The sequence below is a fragment of the Aquarana catesbeiana genome, linkage group LG05, assembly GCF_042186555.1.
Source record: "Aquarana catesbeiana isolate 2022-GZ linkage group LG05, ASM4218655v1, whole genome shotgun sequence".
Lineage (NCBI taxonomy): Eukaryota > Metazoa > Chordata > Amphibia > Anura > Ranidae > Aquarana > Aquarana catesbeiana.
The window spans coordinates 516,440,652-516,459,670 of NC_133328.1; the positions used below are offsets into that span (position 1 = coordinate 516,440,652).

The following is a 19,019-nucleotide window of genomic DNA, read 5'->3' on the forward strand; positions in this document are numbered from 1 at the left end:
GTGCTTTTTAAATGTCCCTACCGATAACTAGTTAGCAAGACAGTCTGCAATTTCACTGATCCAAAAGCTGAAGGATTTTGACAGATTCCTTTAGCTTGATGTGGCATACATACTGATAATTAGCTTGTTTTGATATATCATAAATGGAGCTTTCTCTGCAAAAAAGTATTTTGCTCTCTCCGTCATAATACTTAAACTCGCCAAGATCACTAACGGTTTGGAAAAGAGAAACTCTTAATGTTGTGGGCAAGGGAAGCAAATCAAACATTGGATCAAAAAGAGTCCTTGGAAGCTCAATGACTAGAAATTATAATACTGTACATTAAACAAAAATCATATTGAAGAACAGCTGAGGCCATTAAAACAGACTTTTATGAACCCATCTGACATAATGCAATATTGATTTAAACAGCTTAACTCAAACCACGTACAAGATATATTAAATCAGCCAGTCATGGCTGAATGGAATGAAAGTATTTTATGTTGCTATAAACATGGATAATATGATTTACATGGCAGTTTTCAAATATCATATGTAAATATGCTTAAAAATGAAATATTACTAATTATTCAGCATGTAAACACTTGGGAAATAAGCAGAGTTGGACAAGTTGTGAAAAGCCATAAGGGTCATACACAAAATCAGGAGTATCTGCATACACAACTGGTTCTACCTGCTTTGTGCATCACTTATCTGTTTTTCAACAAGCTTCAGTGCACGCAATTTAGTACAATGGCAATAAATACTGGGGTTGATTTACTAAAGGAGTACAGCATTCCAGTTTGCAAAGTGAATTTTCAATTTGCAAGGGGGTTTCAACTTACTGAATGTGGTAAAAAATCACTATACGTTGAATACCCAGTCATATAGAAGAAACTATTTTGCTTACATGTGCTTGGGTGAAGGAAGTTAGCAGATCTTCACCTTATTCACTAAGCTAAAGGGAACATTTCCTTGCAAAGTAAAGAATCACTTTGCTAAGTGAACAGCCCATTTGTCTTTAGTAAATCATACCACTTTCTGACATTTTTTGTGACAGTAAAGTCAACCATGGAAATCAATTATGCAAACTCCAGGAAAGAAAAAAACACCTGAGACTATTTTATAGAAATTAGAGCAGGAAAGTAAAGTTGTTGTCCAGTGCAACCAATCAAAGTCCATGTTTTTTAGAAGTAGGTTAGAAAATGAAAACTGTCATGTTTGTTTGCTTTTTTCAAATTAAATTATAAATAATATCACTAAAATCACATTGCCTAATATTGGTACCTTAAAATGTTCGCTAGCTCCATGCCTGCATACTAACTCTATGTACGCTTCGTAGATCTTTACAGGCGCATCACTCTCAATGCTTATTGCCTCAAAGCTAGTATGGGGCCTGGGTTTCAATAGCCCCTATTCCTGCATTCATCAATAAACACATATTGAAAACCACAGCTAGTGCCAGAATGGAGCTATTGTTATTTATATGAGTGATAATCTGTCACTTTTACAAGGATTTTATGATAAAGTAACACTGGCAATGTTATAATTGCACAAAATTGGTAAAATATCACTATGTATAAAGTGGGCTAAATAACGGCCATACAAGAAGAAAGCAACTTTGTGAATTGTGCTTCATTTCCTTTCTAAATCTTTAAGCCAAACCAATAATGACACATGCAGAGCTTACACATGCACATTAATAAATCTGGTGCGGTGTAAAACAGGCAAAAACAACAAATCACCAAAAATGTGTTAGATTTTACCAGTCTTGTGATATTTTGCAAGAATGGTCTAGAGAGCAGTCTGGGGTCTCTGGTGAAATTGCCTTCCCAGAAGACAGATGAAAGGCACTGGCTATGTCACCTACGCCTAAATAGATGAGCTGGTGGATAGAAATTTAGGAAAGGTATGTTTTTTTCCAAAAGAGTAGGCTGAATTTAGGTTTAGTCATTTTAATTTATGAGAGAAGGGTTACATTTCACAAACAAACATTCCAGTTGGGGTGAAAGGTCCACTTTAAGGGTCAATATTTCTATTGTATTGAATTTCCTAATAACCAAATGGAGTCCTTCATAAAAATACAGGTTTGTTGGTATCTAATAAAAGTACCCCTTAAAATAGGTGCAGCGCTTAAGATGGTGTAATGCTTTTCCAAAAATTTAAGCTGCAATAAAGACATCATCAATATGCTTTTGTGAGGGCTAGAGCATGAGGACTCAAATCATAACAAGGAAATCTCTCAGAGATACTGAAAGCAGTGGGTAGTTCAACCCTCACATACTGACCCTTAAACCATAATATTGTTAGTTCCCCTTGGAAACCCATAGGATCCTACGTCCAAGCTGTACATTGGTCCTTGACTCCTTCCCAGGTCTACATTTAAATCCATCCTCTCCCAGCATCTATTTGTAAAATGTCACTGCATCTACTGCCCTGTGAATTTGTGGCATTTAAAAGCTGAATAGCAGAGAGGGTGGTTAAGTGAAGGGGGGGACATAATCTTTATTTAATCTGAGCCTAAGATCCACAGAGCTCCACAGGGTCACAAGGACTCATATGAAGACAAATGCAGATACATGCAGGCACCAAAGGCTGCCTACAATTTATCACTGTTGTTGCCTAAGAAAAACATAGGACAGGTCAGATTCATTTTAATAATCCAAAATGGTTTATGATCATTTATAAACTTTTGTGTAATTTCCTTCTACTTTCCACACCAAATGTCAAAAGGGCCGAAAAACCAGGACCTTTCAAAGTACTATAAATTAGACAAGGTCAATCTTATATTATGGTACAATTCAAAATGAGAAACACAGCCAAGGAATCAACTAGAAATCAGCTATAGTAAGTAAACTATATTTCTCTTCCTTCTCAATGAATACATGTTCTAAGCTTTCTGACAAAATGCCTTCAGTCTAAAAAGCTACCCTAGGGCTATTCTGAGTTCTTGTGAAAAGCTGTTGTTACTATCTGTCAAGAAGAAACTATTCAAACATATCAAGCCTGATTTAATTTTCAGCGATAAAACTAATGTATATATGTTGGTTTTTTTAGATATGATATTTGGCTACATTCCAGTCTCTTACCATTTATAGCATACATATTAGTTCAAATAAAATGCTTTTTTTGTAGGACTGGACTAATTCCATGAGCCAGATATCCCACATACTTAAAAAATATAGAAGGCATCTAACTTTTTCAAGCTCTTTACATTCTTAAAATTCAAAGCAGATGTTTAATGACATCTTACAAAAAAGTGTGCTGCTAAAATTAACCAGTTTAATTTTTTGTTGAGTACTTTGTTTATCATTGTTGTTATGTTCTGTGTAGGAGAGTTAAAATTGTTTGGGCTTAGATATTGTAGTTTTTCCACTCACCCGCACTAAAGCACAATTGGCATGTTTTTTAGACTGCAGGCCTGACTTTCTAAATATGCATGTTCCCAACTGCATTGAAACATCTGCAAACTAGGCTGAACAGAAAGTACTGAGAAGAGGCTGAAAAGAGAGTACAAAGTGTACTCTTCAATAAAATTACATTAGTTATCCATTTCAAATTCACTTTTCTTGTAGGTAAATGCATCACTGTGTGCACTGATATCACCTTAGTGAGCAGGAGGGCTACCAATGCTGGTAGTCAAATTGCCTGCAAGCATAAGGGTGGCAATGCTGCTCTGAATTCAGAAGCAGTGAAGAATTGTTGCAGCCCCATCAGAGGAAACCGTGTAAGGAGGACTTCACTGGCAGGATCAACAATGTATTTGTGGGACTTTGCAGTGGGGCTAAGAAAAAACTGTAAGTTCAGATCTAGTAAATAAATACTACACATATTTTTTGTACTATAGTTTTGCCACAGTTCTACTTTGCCATATATAGCAACAAAAACAGAAAAATATAAGTGGTTGCACCCCCCCCCAAAAAAAAAAAACATGCTCCTGTCCCTTTAAGGCACAGGATATAGCACAGTGCTCCTGTCATGTCAATTGTCCCTTTCTATGTTCTACAATACTTTGCTGATCCTGCCTGTTCCTGTCTTCCCCTCTGTAAACTGACTATCATGGCTGCTGATCTCTGATAGTGTGGTCAGGTTACAGTGGGGCAAAAAAGTATTTAGTCAGCCACCAATTGTGCAAGTTCTCCCACTTAAAAAGATAAGAGAGGCCTGTAATTGTCATCATAGGTATACCTCAACTATGAGAGACAACATGTGGAAACAAATCCACACAATCACATTGTCTGATTTTTGAAAAAATATATTTGCAAATTATGGTGGAAAATAAGTATTTGGTCACCTACAAACAAGTAAGATTTCTGGCTCTCACAGACCTGTATCTTCTTCTTTAAGAGGCTCCTCTGTCCTCCACTCATTACCTGTATTATTGGCAACTGTTTGAATTTGTTATCAGTATAAAAGACACCTGTCCACAACCTCAAACAGTCACACTCCAAACTCCACTATGGTGAAGACCAAAGAGCTGTCGAAGGACACCAGAAACAAAATTGTAGAACTGCACCAGGCTGGGAAGACTGAATCTGCAATAGGCAAGCAGCTTGGTGTGAAGAAATCAACTGTGGGAGCAATAATTAGAAAATGGAAGACATACGAGACCACTGATAATCTCCCTCGACCTGGGGCTCCACGCAAGATCTCACCCTGTGGGGTCAAAATGATCACAAGAATGGTGAGCAAAAATCCCAGAACCACACGGGGGACCTAGTGAATGACCTGCAGAGAGCTGGGACCAATGTAACAAAGGCTACCATCAGTAACACACTACGCCACCAGGGACACAGATCCTGCAGTACCAGATGTGTCCCCCTGCTTAAGCCAGTACATGTCCGGGCCCGTCTGAGGTTTGCTAGAGAGCATTTGGATGCAAATAAATTCTTTCAAAAATCAGACAATGTGATTGTCTGGATTTGTTTCCACATTTTGTCTCTCATAGTTGAGGTATATCTATGATGACAATTACAGGCCTCTCTCATCTTTTTAAGTGGGAGAACTTGCACAATTAGTGGCTGATTAAATACTTTTTTACCCCACTGTACTAACCACTTGCTTACTGGGCACTTAAAACCCCTCCTGTCCGGACCAATTTTCAGCTTTCAGCGCTGATGCACTTTGAATGACAATTGTGCAGTCATGCTACACTGTACCCAAATTACATTTTTATCATTTTTTTCCCACAAATAGAGCTTTCTTTTGGTGGTATTTGATCACCTCTGCGGTTTTTATTTTTTGTTAAAAAAATTTAAAAAGACCGGATTTAAAAAAATTTTTATATATATATTTTGTTATAAAATTTTGCAAACAGGTAATTTTTCTCCTTCATTGATGTATGCTGATGAGGCGGCACTGATTGGCACCGATAGGCGGCAGTGATGGGCAGTGATGGGCACTGGTGGGCGGCAGTGATGGGCACTGATGGGTGGCAATAATGGGCACTGATCGGTTACACAGATAGGCAGCACTGCTAGGTGGCCATGATTGGCACCACTGGTGGGGATTGATAGGTGGCACTTGTGGGTATTGATAGGTGGCACTCATGGGCATTGATAGGTAGGTTTGAGCCTCTCTGTCCATTTTCAGTACAGTGTGCGTTTTCCTAAAATTATAATGCTATATACCTTCTATGTAGTGCCCTGCTGAGCAGACATGTGACCGACCTCTGCTGTCTTGCATATATCAGAGGGAAATCTCAGCCCCTCCCACTGTACTCACTCAGGAGCGGAAGCAAAAGGAGGTCACATGACAGGACAGCAGGGCTCTGCAAAGAAGGTATTTAGCATTATAATTTTAAAGAATAACACACACTGTACTGAACAGGGACCTAAAACTGAGAGAATCAACTTAATTATTACATGTGACTTTATACTCACTTTAAGAAGTTTGAAACAAACTCTAAATGGGGCCTTCAATGTATAAATGCAATGTATGCACAGAGTGGGTGTTTGACAAACTGTTTGCATACACAAATATTACTGGAATGTATTTTCATGTTGGAATTCAGTACTCTGGTAAAATCACCCCATGTTTGACTGATAATTCCAACTGTAGACTGTAGAGACAAAGAGTAAAATGCCACACCCAAACTGACAGTCCAAAATGTAAAACAAACAGCCAACATGTTTCCGAGATTATGAGGTGTCCCTTTCATCAGATCAGTTAGCATATGTCAATGATATAATGATGAACAGTGTGTGCAAGCAATATGTGGTAGAGAATATATATATATATATACATATATATATATATACACACAAATATATGTTTATGTTGTGCGTTTGCTTGTCCATGCTGGCTGGGGTGCCAAGGTTCGCCATCACTGCTCTATAGCATTGCAATAACATTAACTAAGTGCTTTCACAAGTTATATGTGTATTCTTTTTATACAGAATTATTATTCTCTAATATTGGGGCAGCACAGTTAGGGACCTTAGATTGTTAGTTCCTTGAGGGCAGAGACTGATGTGAAAGTTCATTATATATGTAAAGTGCTGCCTAAATTGACAGTGCTACACAAGTACCTGTAATAAATAATAGTAATATTGCTTGCATCCAGTTCTTACCCTCTGTACTGTTAGCCCCCATTGCAGCTGCATGATCTGCTCGCTATAGTTACATGTTTTGATGTCAGTAGACTTTTTTAAAGGTCTTGCATTTTTCTTGTTTTCCTTTCTTTCTTTCTTTCTTAATTTCTTTCTTTTTCAAACTATAGTCATTTACAGCAATGAACCCACTTTAATTTTCTGTTTTCACAGCCAAATGTGGAAGAGTCTCTATGTAATTTCTCTGGACATTGATTTCGATTGTGTAAATTGGGCTTACAATTGCTACAGTAATAGCACATCAGTGATAGCCATTCAAGTGGTACACAGTCCATGAAATGAGATAATAAATCACTACAAATCTTTCTGCAAAAATGTGCCTATTACAAGATCCCTAATGATGCTTACTCTAATTTATCATACATTTTACAATTCTGTTTTAGCCTGGGTTCACACTGAAACGAATTTACAGCAGGTTTGATGCGTTTAGGAACACACAAATTTGCAGGTCATGCAAAAAGCATAGTATTCCATGGCTTTGGTTCACATATATGCGTTGCGAATTTGGTGCGAGAAAAAAAAAGTGTCCCGTGCATGTTGACTACAAGTGCGATGCAAATTCTTATAGTACAGTGTGAATTTTATCTTCATAGGCTTCAACTGAACTTGCAGTAAACAGTTCACATCTCTGCGAACTGTCCACTGTCTGCCTCCTGAAATTCGCGGTAAAATCTCTGTAAATTTGTGGTAAAATTGTGGTAAATTCGCTGTAAATGCGCACCTGTCCACCCCAAAACACAAGACAAATTCGCACCTCACACAGGACAAAAAAAAAACGGATCAAATTCTCGGTAGATCGCATCGCAGTAGTGTGAACCTAGGCTAAGAGTAGAAATTCTGTCCTGTAATGGGCCCAGATTCCTTCTGACCCTTAAGGAGATTGGCCCATTAAAAAATATCATTTGCCTTATGACATTTCTGTCTTCAGGATCTAATAGCATAAATACAAATTAATACCTGAGTTTCACTGACTTGAAAAAGCCTCTCTTATAATCCGATTGTAAATTTGGCTAACGTTTATGGTCATTACCCCCCCCCAAAAAAAAAACGGGAGCGTGTTCAATGTTTGTAGGGAAATGATGATCCTAATATCCTGTTTTTTTAGGATGGTAAAATATTTATTATCTTCCATACAGGTCTAGTTAATAAAAAAACGTATCTTTTAATGCAAACATGCTTTTTTATTAGATAATAGTTGTCTGTTAGGTAAAGTTTCAAGTAGCACAGAAAAATAAAGAGATGTAGTTGCTAAAATTGTTTAACTTGTAACATAATGAGATTCACCCATCCCCTGCAATATTATATGCATAATATAGGGAAGATGACAATACTTTTTAGAGCCTGCTGTAATGCTGAGCCCATGCAACTGTCCAGCCTACTGCTCTTTGAACTACTAGTAAACATGAACACTCTAATGAAGCCTACCTTGAAGCAGGCCTAGTAGTAAAACGTAGAGTTTGCGTCCTTAGATCTGGGCTCCCTCCTACTGTGCAAATTGCTCCCTAAAAGTACTTTAAAATGTAAAAAAGTACCTGTAAAGAAAAAGGTAGACTATATACTTACTTTCTCCCTTTCTTCCATCTTGCAAGGCTTTACATCATGACCCTTCCTCTGAGCTTTTTGGGAAATTAGAACATTCCAGTACAGTGCAAGAGCATCTTCTTATGAGATCTGGACTACCCTGCATTCCCCAGGATCTCACCGGAAGCAGCATGGTGTCACCCTCACCTAAATGCTGGGGTGTGAGATAAATATATAATCTATTTCTTTCCTTACATGCACATTACTATTTCATACTCTTAGGCAGAGATTTCTACAGAGTGAGGGGGGCCCAGATCTAAAGTGAACCTTACTAGTAGTCCCCAGATCAGTAGGTAGAACCTTTGCATTTTACTGTCAAACCAAGTATTTCCTATGCTCTTCAGTTTACAAAGCAGACATTCTTACTGAAAGCAAGTCAGTTTAAGGAAATATTTTAGGTAGCGAAAATATAGCTTTTTTAGGTAGATGATTATTAGTATGCAAAATAAACAAACTCAGCATGTATTGTGAGCATTGAAAATAATATGAAACTGATGGGACTTTCAGTGTAGCCATTCAACTTTTTCTTCAGCATTGTTGCTCTACGAATATCTTGTGCCATGGTTCATACAACATGCCCAGTTCACTTATCAAACAAATGTGTCTGAATAAGTGTAGCAGTAGCAGACTGTTATATCCCATTATGCATTGATGAAAGCAGAAAATATGCAACCTAAAACATAAAACTGGACTTGATTTTGGACATCCTTAATGGAAAAATCAAGTTCTATTGAAGAGAGATATTGCCTTGTGCTGTCCTATTACCCAGGGAGCACTATTCAAAACCGCCCAGTGCGCTTACAAGAAAAGCACACCTTTGGTAGATTATTTTACCTTTGAATGAACTGGTAATAGGTTTGATCTATGTAATTAGGTGCTTATGATAGGCATTGCTTAATGTTATGTTGACTAGCAGCATGTCGTTTTGCTCTTATATTTAACTATGGGGAATCCAGAAGCATATATTCTCTAATAAAAGCAGTCCCAGACACATTGCCCAACCAGGAGAGTTGTGTCAGTAGGAAAACTCATCTGGGTCCTGGTGCAAGATGGAAACTATAAGGAATTTCCTTATTATTAGTCATACCTTCTATGCATATAAATGGTTCATCAGATGTAACAAGCAGGAAAGAAAATATTTTCTAGTTGATAAAAAATACTATGAAGGCTTCAATAGTGCAAGAAGGAGAAAAGAGATGGGAATGCTAGAAGCACACCAAGGGTTTCAGGCCACTAGGTGTAAGGTGCAGGGAAGTGGTCATATATCTCAGCTACCACACTCTGGAAGAAGGTGAAACCCTGCTCTAGTCCAGTCATAACAGAATCATTCCATTTGGATTAGGTTGACCCTTGAAACAACTATAGACAAGACAAAAATTATCATATCAATTTAACATATTTGGTTATGCCATCTTGATGTTCTATGCTTTAACCTCCAGCTCAGATCTAGCAGTCCTTGCAGTGCAGTTTAAAATTCCAGCTACCTCCATTCTAATGGATCATGCATTTGATTCCCCACTACCTAATTCATGTATTTCCAAGACAACTGTAGCATGGTCCTATGAAGGGCTAGAAATCTCTGTTGCAAGCAGGGCTTGAACTGCCAGCAGTTGGCAATCTAATGTGAATCATTAGACTTTCTATCAATCAATATATTACAAATGCAGGCACAGGTAAGCAGCTACAGTAGCCTCTTTAACTTTTTTCTGTTCAACAAACCATCATTTAGAAGGTAATGAAGTGCACCTGTTTCACATTCAGCAAAGAAGCATATTAAAAAAAGCTGAAAATTGCACCTGTGCTGAACCTCAACTTCTTACCTATATCTGTACAATAAGCTATGCATTTGCATTTTTGTAAAAACTGGGTCAGATTTCTTTCCTTGCATGTACCTTATTTTTGTTTTTAACCCTTTCATGACTAAGCCTATTTTTGAAATTTGGTGTTTACAAGTTAAAATCCGTATTTTTTGCTAGAAAATTACTTAGAGTTCCCAAACATTATATATATTTTTTTTAGCAGAGAATCTAGAGAATAAAATGGCGATTGTTGCAATATTTTTTATCACACGGTATTTGTGCAGCGGTGTTTTAAACGCAAATTTTTGGAAAACGGACACTTTCATGAATTTTAAAAAATCCAAACAGTAAAGTTACCCCAATTTTTTTGTATAATGTGAAAGATGATGTTACGCCGAGTAAATAGATACCAAACATGTCACCCTTTATAATTGCACGCACTCGTGGAATGGCGACAAACTACGGTACCTATGAATTTCCATAGGCGACGCTTTAAAAAATTTTTACGGTTACCAGGTTTGAGCTACAGAGGAGGTCTAGGGCTAGAATTATTGCTCTCACTCTGACGATCGCGGCGATACCTCACGTGTGGTTTGAACACCGTTTACATATGCGGGCGCGACTTCCGTATGCGTTTTCTTCGCTGCGCATACTTTAAATTTTTTTTTTTTTTATTTATTTATTTTTTTTTTTACTTTATAAATTGTGTTTAAAAAAATTTTTTTCTTTTTTACTTTTATTGCTATCACAAGGAATGTAAACATCCCTTGTGACAGTAATAGGTGGTGACAGGTACTCTTTATGGAGGGATGGGGGGTCTAAAAGACCCCCCATCCCTCCTTTACACTTCAAAGTATTCAGATCGCCGAAAACGGCAATTCTGAATACTGTGTACTTTTTTAAATTCGGCGCCATTGGCAGCCGAGTAAACGGGAAGTGACGTCATGACGTCGCTTCCGCGTTTACAAGAAGGCTGGAACGAAGCCGCTCACAGCTTCATTCCAGCCCGCCCCCAGCCGCCGAAGATTCCCGATTGGACACCGGGCCTCCCGATCGCACGGGAGGCCAGGTAACAGCGGCGGGAGGCGGCGGGAGGCGGCGGGAGGCGGCGGGAGGGGGGGGATGTCCCCTCCCGCTCCTCCGGTATAACAACCAAGCGGCTTTTAGCCACATCGGTTGTTATACATGGACGGGTAGCCGATCGCCCGCTGTAAACAATGGTACCGGGATGATGCCTACAACTGCGGGCATCATCCCGGTATAACCCCGGAAAGCCGAGTACGCATATCTGCGTACGGTCGGCGGGAAGGGGTTAAAATCGTTCTCAGGCTGGCTATAATCAACCTGATCCTTATCTAATCTGAGGACTCAACAAGAAAATTTGGGTCATTTAGGGGTATGCCTTGGAGGCATCTAATATCAGAACTTCGAGAAAATCAGATAGGCTGCACACCCACATAATTGTATTGATTCAATCACTTTAGCTCTAGATGGGTTCCTGTTCCCCTGCCTGTACCCATCTAGTGCTTTTATAATATTTCAATAAAGTGATTGAATCAACACAATTGTGTGGGAGTGCAGCCTATCCTATTTTCTCGTTCACATGTGACTGTTGCAGTGGCAGAGCGTGCACCCCACTCCATGGAATTTACATTTGGATCACAGCTAATGCCGACTCACATGTGAGCAGCGGGACTTTTTTTCACTTACTCTAATAGCAGAACTTGTTTAAATTTTTCATATCACCAAAATATTAAATCTGTTGCAATTGTGCAGTGAAGCTGTCCATTGGGTGAATTCCATGATAAACAGTTAAAAGCCCCAGCACTCTAGAGGTTGGGAATATGTGTCAGGCTGCTCTAGATGGACCATTCTCTCTTTGAAAATGATGGGATATGGAGAGATGTACACTCTAAGTCAGGGGTAGGCAACCTCGGCAATCCAGCTGTGGTGAAACTACAAATCCTATCATGCCTCTGCCTCATGCCTGTTATTGTCAGGGTCTTGTAATGTCTAATGGCACTTGTAGTTTCAAAACAGCTTGAGGGCTGAGGTTGCCTACCCCTGCTCTAAGTGATCATGGAACTCTTCTTCCAAATTACCAGGCAACTTTTGTCCAAGCAACAAGTGGTGTAAGAATTGTTCCCTTTTCCATGGGAACACAGAAGACCCTCAATACATTGAAAAATGTCTGCCAGTAATAATAATCACTTTCAGTGTTCACACATCCTCATTGTCTCCTGCAACAATGTTGAAAAAAGACTGGCAGCTGATAATCAGTTCAAGGTATGTTTGAATCATTATGAGAAAACTTGCATTCACTGGCCTAACTACAAAATTGCTTTCATTTTTATACTGGCATTTATCTTAATATACATGGATTCCCTGCCAGACAAATTATCCAGACTATTATCTTAATCTTGATGATCCTAAATGTGATCTAGTAAATATAAAAATGTGTGTACTCTATGGTGCTAGAACCACCCTTTCTGTGAGCCCAGTTTAGCCTCAATCATTTGCATAAGGGGCATAAAAAGAAGGTTACATATATGCACATAAGTTGTTATATGAATGATATCTTTAAATGTTATATGTGATGGAAATTAGAGCAGCAGAACTGTCTTTGTGGGTTGAAATCATTTTGTAAGGTACAGTAAGCGCTTATCAGATTTGCCTGTCTATTGCTGGCCTAAGGCTACACAAGCGATTTTCAGTTGCACAACTTCATTATTGATTCTCCTGGAGTGATTCAATCTTTGTAAATCATGTGGATCTTCTACAATGTCATCATTTCAAAATTTAACTACATCACAGAAATGTTTAATCGCCTCTGTAGACTGGAATATGCTTTTTCCTATAGTTTGTTTTAGCTCTGCACACTGAATCTCCTGATATTTCACCACAATCCCCCTACAATGTCCAGCCACTGTACACACCAGTGCAAATTTGGAAAATATTTAAGAACCTACAGATTAAATATTATCTGTTTCGCTCAACCCTCAGTATTTCGATTCTTTCAAACAACAAATCAAATTCAATCAACTTTAGGAAAAGAAAACTTGTGACACCTAATTTCCCAAGTCCACATACCGCCGAATCAATAGCAGTTTATTAAATTGAAAATTCCATGAACAGATTAAAAAAAACAGTAATTTGTGGGTGATGGAATAGAATGACTCTTTGTAACCACACATAGCCATTAATGTAGTGAAAGTGAAGAGCAGAAACGTTCGATGATTTTATGCTTGTGCATTCAGTCCATTCATCTATGAAAGGTAATATCTTAAATACAAGTCATCTCTGACAGCATAATGGCATGTTTTGGAAAGATATGGAAAAAATAGCTAAAACATTGCAAGCTTTGATGGAAGCCTTAGAATAACTAATAACCAGAGCTTAGAATGTAATACAATCTCTATAACCATGATGCAGTGCAGCCAGGACAGTAAGCAGGATCACTTATAAGAAATGAATGTATATTAATTGCATATGTTGCGCAACAATAAGTGTAAATGCCAACTTACAGGGGCAAGCTCTTCTGGCAATGTAATCTTTAAACACATCTCCACATGCTTTCATTACCCTGAGAGGTAAAATATCTGTATGAGTCTAAAGTGAAGGGGCTGTAGACTTCATTTTCTCCTGAAGGAGCTTAGCCCACGATATCTAGTGTACATTTCTTTGAGGCTCACCATAGGGAGCGGTGTAGACCATTATTTTCTCTCCTACTGATAGCAGGGGTCAGGCTCCCTCTCATCGGAGAGACTAACATCTGCTAGAAGTGTCAAAATATCATTATACTGCTATCATTTTTATGGGAGTAGATGTTTCATAAAACAGAGCAACACTGCACAAATACAGTGCACCAAAGTCTTACACATCACTCTCGTTAAATATGGTAAAGCCCCAAGAGCAATCTGGCTAGATCAAATATCCTTTACCATAACACTGGAATCTATCTAAATTTGTCTCTTGCTTTTGTCAATTGCTATTTTAGATGTACTGTTGAACGCGGTGCTGCGGAAGGTAATATTTAAAGAAGCCGTTTATTGATTAGTGGCTGCTATTTGATAGCTGGACAAATATCTCATAGGTAGCTATCCCTCAAGCTACAAGCATTACAAGATAGGCATCTCAATGAGTTTGTCCACGTTGCTATCACATCTCCTGCTATTTGAACCACTAACCAACCAGTAGCAGCCCATTTACCGCACAACTGGAATAATCTGACTTTCTCGTGCTTAATAATTACTAAAATCCTAAGCAGGAATAATGCAGAGCACAGCAAGATTGAGGTCATCACAAACAATTTGCATGAAAAAAGGGGTATAACAAGCTAGAAACTATTGGCAGTGAATGTTAGCACATTTGTTTTTACCTAGAAAACTATTTTCTATTACAGCAAATTGAATTACAAATACAAACATTTCAAGTTAAAACATAATACTCAGTACTAAGTGTATACAAAACAAACAAAAAAAAAACAGAATTAAAAACACTTAAAACACTTAAACAGCAAACAAAACACATTATTGATGACAAAATGGAAACAACAAAATAAAATCCATTCCTGGTGTAGCACAATTGTTTATGCTTTGCATTTAATGTAGTGTAGTGCTTTTTGATCCATGTCTACAAATGAATTGTTACTCAAGGGCAAAAGCCTCTTCATATAACCTACTGTATTAATGGAGTAGGGATCTAGTGGAGACATTATAACATAAAATAGAATCAGTTTTCTGGTACATGGAAGAAATGATTGTAATTACAGATATGATGTAAGTGCTCTTCTTGAAGTACTATGCTGGAGGTATAGTAATTAGTGACTTTTCTAATGTTGATGACATATCTTGTTACAGCCTGTAAGGTCACTGAACTCAATTACATTACTGGGATATTGTTACATTTAAGTACATTTGTGATGAAAGCAATTATAACAGAAGCCTATTTTCTAAACAAATTAGAAATATTTCTCATTGCCAGGCTGAAATGTAGCATAATGCACCCTGCATTGTCTTCCGATCCATTTTTATTTAATGTGTGTTATGAAAACCGCTAGCCTCTGTGTACTGCAACAATCATTTGCATTAAAAGAAACCTGATTAGGAAGGTTATTTCAGCAAATCCTTTGAAAGTGGAAAGAATTTAGATGCTGTAGGCACTATGTAGTAAATGTACTGCTACAGAGATTTGTAACCTTTACAGTACGCAGTAATGGACGCAGGCCATGCTTAATGTATCAGCAACACGCTTAAATGAAGGTACACAGTCCACTAGATGCCAATTACTACAAATACATTGTGCAGGTTCAGCGACTGTAGAAAGATTTGAAGACGGAAGGTCATCACTGCATATACATAAGGTATCTACTGCAAAACTTAAGCTGACATTGATGTACAAATATTTTTTTATTGCCGCCAATCTTTGCAAAATAATAAAATAAATGTAAAAAGGTTGTACGTGCAAGGTCATCACAGATTATGTTAAAATCAATGGCTGCCTAATTGACTTTTTTTTTTTTTATTGCAGAGTAATTATGACTGTTAACAAGTGAACAGTAGCAAGTCGACTCCGAACAAGCAATGCCAAACTTTTAATGTGCAAGTCCCACACAGCACTTTCCCTGGCACAGTCGTAAGCCTGGAAAGCTGCCCTTGTCATGTGTCAGTGTTTTGTGCTAAACAAGCTATTTTTATTCATGCACACAAAACTCATCACAGTGCAGCAGAGTGTAATTCATGCATAGATTTTCCTGCTGCCACCCTACAGAGATGGAGCAATAGGGTCTCAGTCAAGACATCAAATGACAAGAGGCTTCCAAAAAAATAAAAAACTCTGAGCAAGTTAAATCCCAAGGCGGCCATCCTGGCCAATGAATATAATATAGTAATAAATAATGACTGTTGGCTCAAGCTCAGGGATGTTTAACACACTTCTTGCCTTGTGATGTTTGCAGTGGGAGACCATTAGCCCAGCACAAAAAAAAAAAAAAAAAAAAAAACCCATAATGACAACATCACAAGTCACATGGTCACTGTAGTAAAGTAGATCAATCTCACAAAAAGAAGGATAACATTGTAGGTGACACATAAAAACTCACCAAACCCTAACTGGACAACAGCAGGAGCAGCAATAGTTTAATAAATGCTTGTAGTTATCTGAAGGCAGTAAATGTAAAGTGGATGCTGTCAATGAGATCACAGAGCAAATGTCACAATAAAGAAATTCAGCTCGTTAGGCAGAAGGAAAAGATCTATAATCTGGAGTTATCCTAATTTAATGGGAGAGCTTGTGTGCCCCCCATTGCCTCCCCCGCTAAACAGATCATCCAGCACATCAAGTGCAAAGTGCAGGTCAAGCAATTATAGGGTGTTATAATGTGCAGCAATAGTAGTAAGGATACAGTGCATGGCTTTGTGTGCATGCCTGGGAAAGGAAGCAGGGAGGAGAGAAGGCAAAGCAAAGGCAATGTATACAAAAAAAAGACATGAAATCACCTTATTACAATAGTAGGGGTCCAAACAGGGGGATGGTCCCAAACAGGGGGTGTCAGAAGCTGCAGCCGCCTGTGCTGGTGGTGGATAAAACCTCACATCCATTGCACTGCACACATCAAGGAAACTCCAGCCCGTTAGTATGTCCAAGAGCAGAAAATAAAGCCGGAGAAAGCGCTCACACCAAACCCCTTTACAGCACACTGTGCAGCACACACATGGGTGACAACTCCGCTCCTCCGCCCGGCTCCGCTCCTCCGCCCGGCTCCGCTCCGCGCACACTACAACAAAGTAGCCAATCGGGTCTCCGCACTAGTTTAGGCTCCGCTCGCTCTGTTCTCTCCGCTTTTCTTTTTTTTTTCCTCTCCCGCTGGATGATCTCTTTAACTTGCCCGACTGTTGATGTTCTCCTGCTCACAGGGGACAAGGGGACCTGGCAGGGAATGTGATTCTCCCCAGCCCTAGGAATGGCTGCCCCGTGCAATGACTAGAGGAGGAGGAGGACGAGGAGGGGGAGGAGGGAGGAGGGAGAGTGTGTGTATGTATGTATATCACTGTGTTTTCAGTTATTAGACACGTTGGATCTGTTGACTTGAGCAGCGCCATCTACCGGCGGAAGAGAACTTTCTCTTTGTCCTGTGAATGGCGTGTTTTACATACAGCTCGGATTTCACAAAGAGGGCTCCGTGCGGCCAGATCCTCATCACTGCCGCTGATACACTTTGTGCTTCGTGTTCCTGCAAGAGACAGAGAGGGGGCTTATAGTCTTACCTTCAATATATGGAAACTACCCCACCTACAGTGTGATGTCATACAACTCAATTCATGGAAATGGTTCCAAATACTGTACAGAATTAACACACACTTATAGGTTTTGGCATTGTCACATGCAGTCCTGTCCAGTGCGTTTTTTTCTGCGTCAGAATCAGGGATAGTAGGTTATATGGTTTTCAGTGGCTTAGTTCACACCGGTGTGTGTGGTCAGTTAAAGTTTAAGAAAAAAAAACTAGAACATGCTGCATTTTTTTTTCTGCACTAGACTGTACCAGAACGCACCAAAACGCACCAAAAAGGCACTGGAACATACATGTCCTTATTCAAGACTGGTTCACACCACATGCAGTCCAGTGCGTTTTTTTTCTGCATCAGAAATGCATGGATAGCAGGTTACATGGTTTCCAATGGCATAGTTCACAACAGTGCTGTCAGTTCCAGTGCATTCCAGTTCCAGAAAAAAAGCAGAACATTTTTTCTGCACTGAACTGTACTGGAACGTGGTAAAACGCATCAAAAACGCACTGGAACGCACATAAACACACCAAAATGAACATGTCTTAATTTAAGGTGAAGAAAAAAAGAGGGGAAAAAAATGTACTGGAATGCATCAAAAACACAACGGAAACACCTCAAAAAACACGCATCCAGAAATGCATTCAGAACGCATCAGGACTGCGTATCTATGGTGAGAACTGGCCCTTAAGTTTAAGAAAAAAGAGGGGGAAAAAATGCATTGGACTGTGTTAAAAAAGCAACACAAAACGCATCAAAAACGCACTGGAAAGCACCAAAATGTAGCAAAAACGTGCATGCAAAAAAGTATCTGGAATGCATGCAGACTGCGTTTCTATGGTGGGAACTGGCCCATATATATATATATAGATATATATCTATATAGATATAGATCTCTCTCTCTCTCTCTCTCTCTCTCTCTCTCTATATATATATATATATATAAACATATGAAGCATATGATATACCCAGGGTCAGCCCAGCTGGGAAGGACTTGTCGGATAGAAGAACTGGAGATGGAGCACTAGGTTGTCGGGGCCGTTGAGGGCGCTCCCCATTTTGTGGGGGGTGACCTTGGGACTGGGGTTCGGGCGCAGGACGGAGCTCTTCGGGCAAGTCTTCAGGAGGGAACCACCGGTTTGCAGCCAGGAGGGCTGTCAGGACCTGAAGAGGGCTGACTGGGAGCAGTAGTCCACCATGGGTCATTTAGCACCAAAGACTTCCTATATTTTTGCTACATTAAAGGGGCCAGCGGTCCCTGCTTGCAAATGGCGATTGCTAAAGCCTGACTGAGTCAGTGTTGGGCCTAATCATGTGCTAGCTGTGCCTGGAAGTGAAGTGTGCAGGAGAGAGAGAGAGAAACAGTCTGCAAGCAAGTGTTGTGCTGGAGGAGACTGGAGCTGTAAAGTGTAAATAGACGTTCCTATTGATCATTTATTGATCCAACCATTGATCTCTGGGCATCCCATAAACCCCTTACCCATCCAAGTTCAAATCCCCTCAATAAATCAACAAAAACAAAGCACAGGATTGTTCATTGTCTCATGAGTGACTGTGGAGTGAATGATGGGCTGGGCAGAGTGACAGGTGGACCACAACTTTCAGCAGCCCCTACAGGGTGCCGCTACACATATAAAGTACATTAATACAAATATATACACTCACAGCCACTTTATTAGGTACACCTGTTCAATTGCCTGGTAACACAAATTGCTAATCAGCTAATCACATGGCAGTACCTCAATGCATTTTGGCATCTAGACGT

At 39.2% G+C, this 19,019-nt stretch overlaps 1 protein-coding gene across 9 annotated transcripts in view; it reads right to left on the minus strand.

Annotated features, from left to right (window-relative positions):
• TOX (thymocyte selection associated high mobility group box) overlaps positions 1 to 17,027 on the minus strand; it is a 392,368-nt gene extending 375,341 nt beyond the window's left edge. For 3 of the 9 annotated variants that reach the window (XM_073631671.1, XM_073631670.1, XM_073631673.1), the window contains exon 1: positions 16,469 to 17,027. In XM_073631671.1, coding sequence (XP_073487772.1) covers positions 16,469 to 16,570 — 102 coding nt within the window. In that variant the 5' untranslated portion in view covers positions 16,571 to 17,027. The remainder of the gene's footprint in view (positions 1 to 16,468) is intronic. The other 6 variants (XM_073631674.1, XM_073631672.1, XM_073631676.1 and 3 more) reach the window with 2 other exon arrangements.
• Positions 17,028 to 19,019: the final 1,992 nt, after the last annotated feature.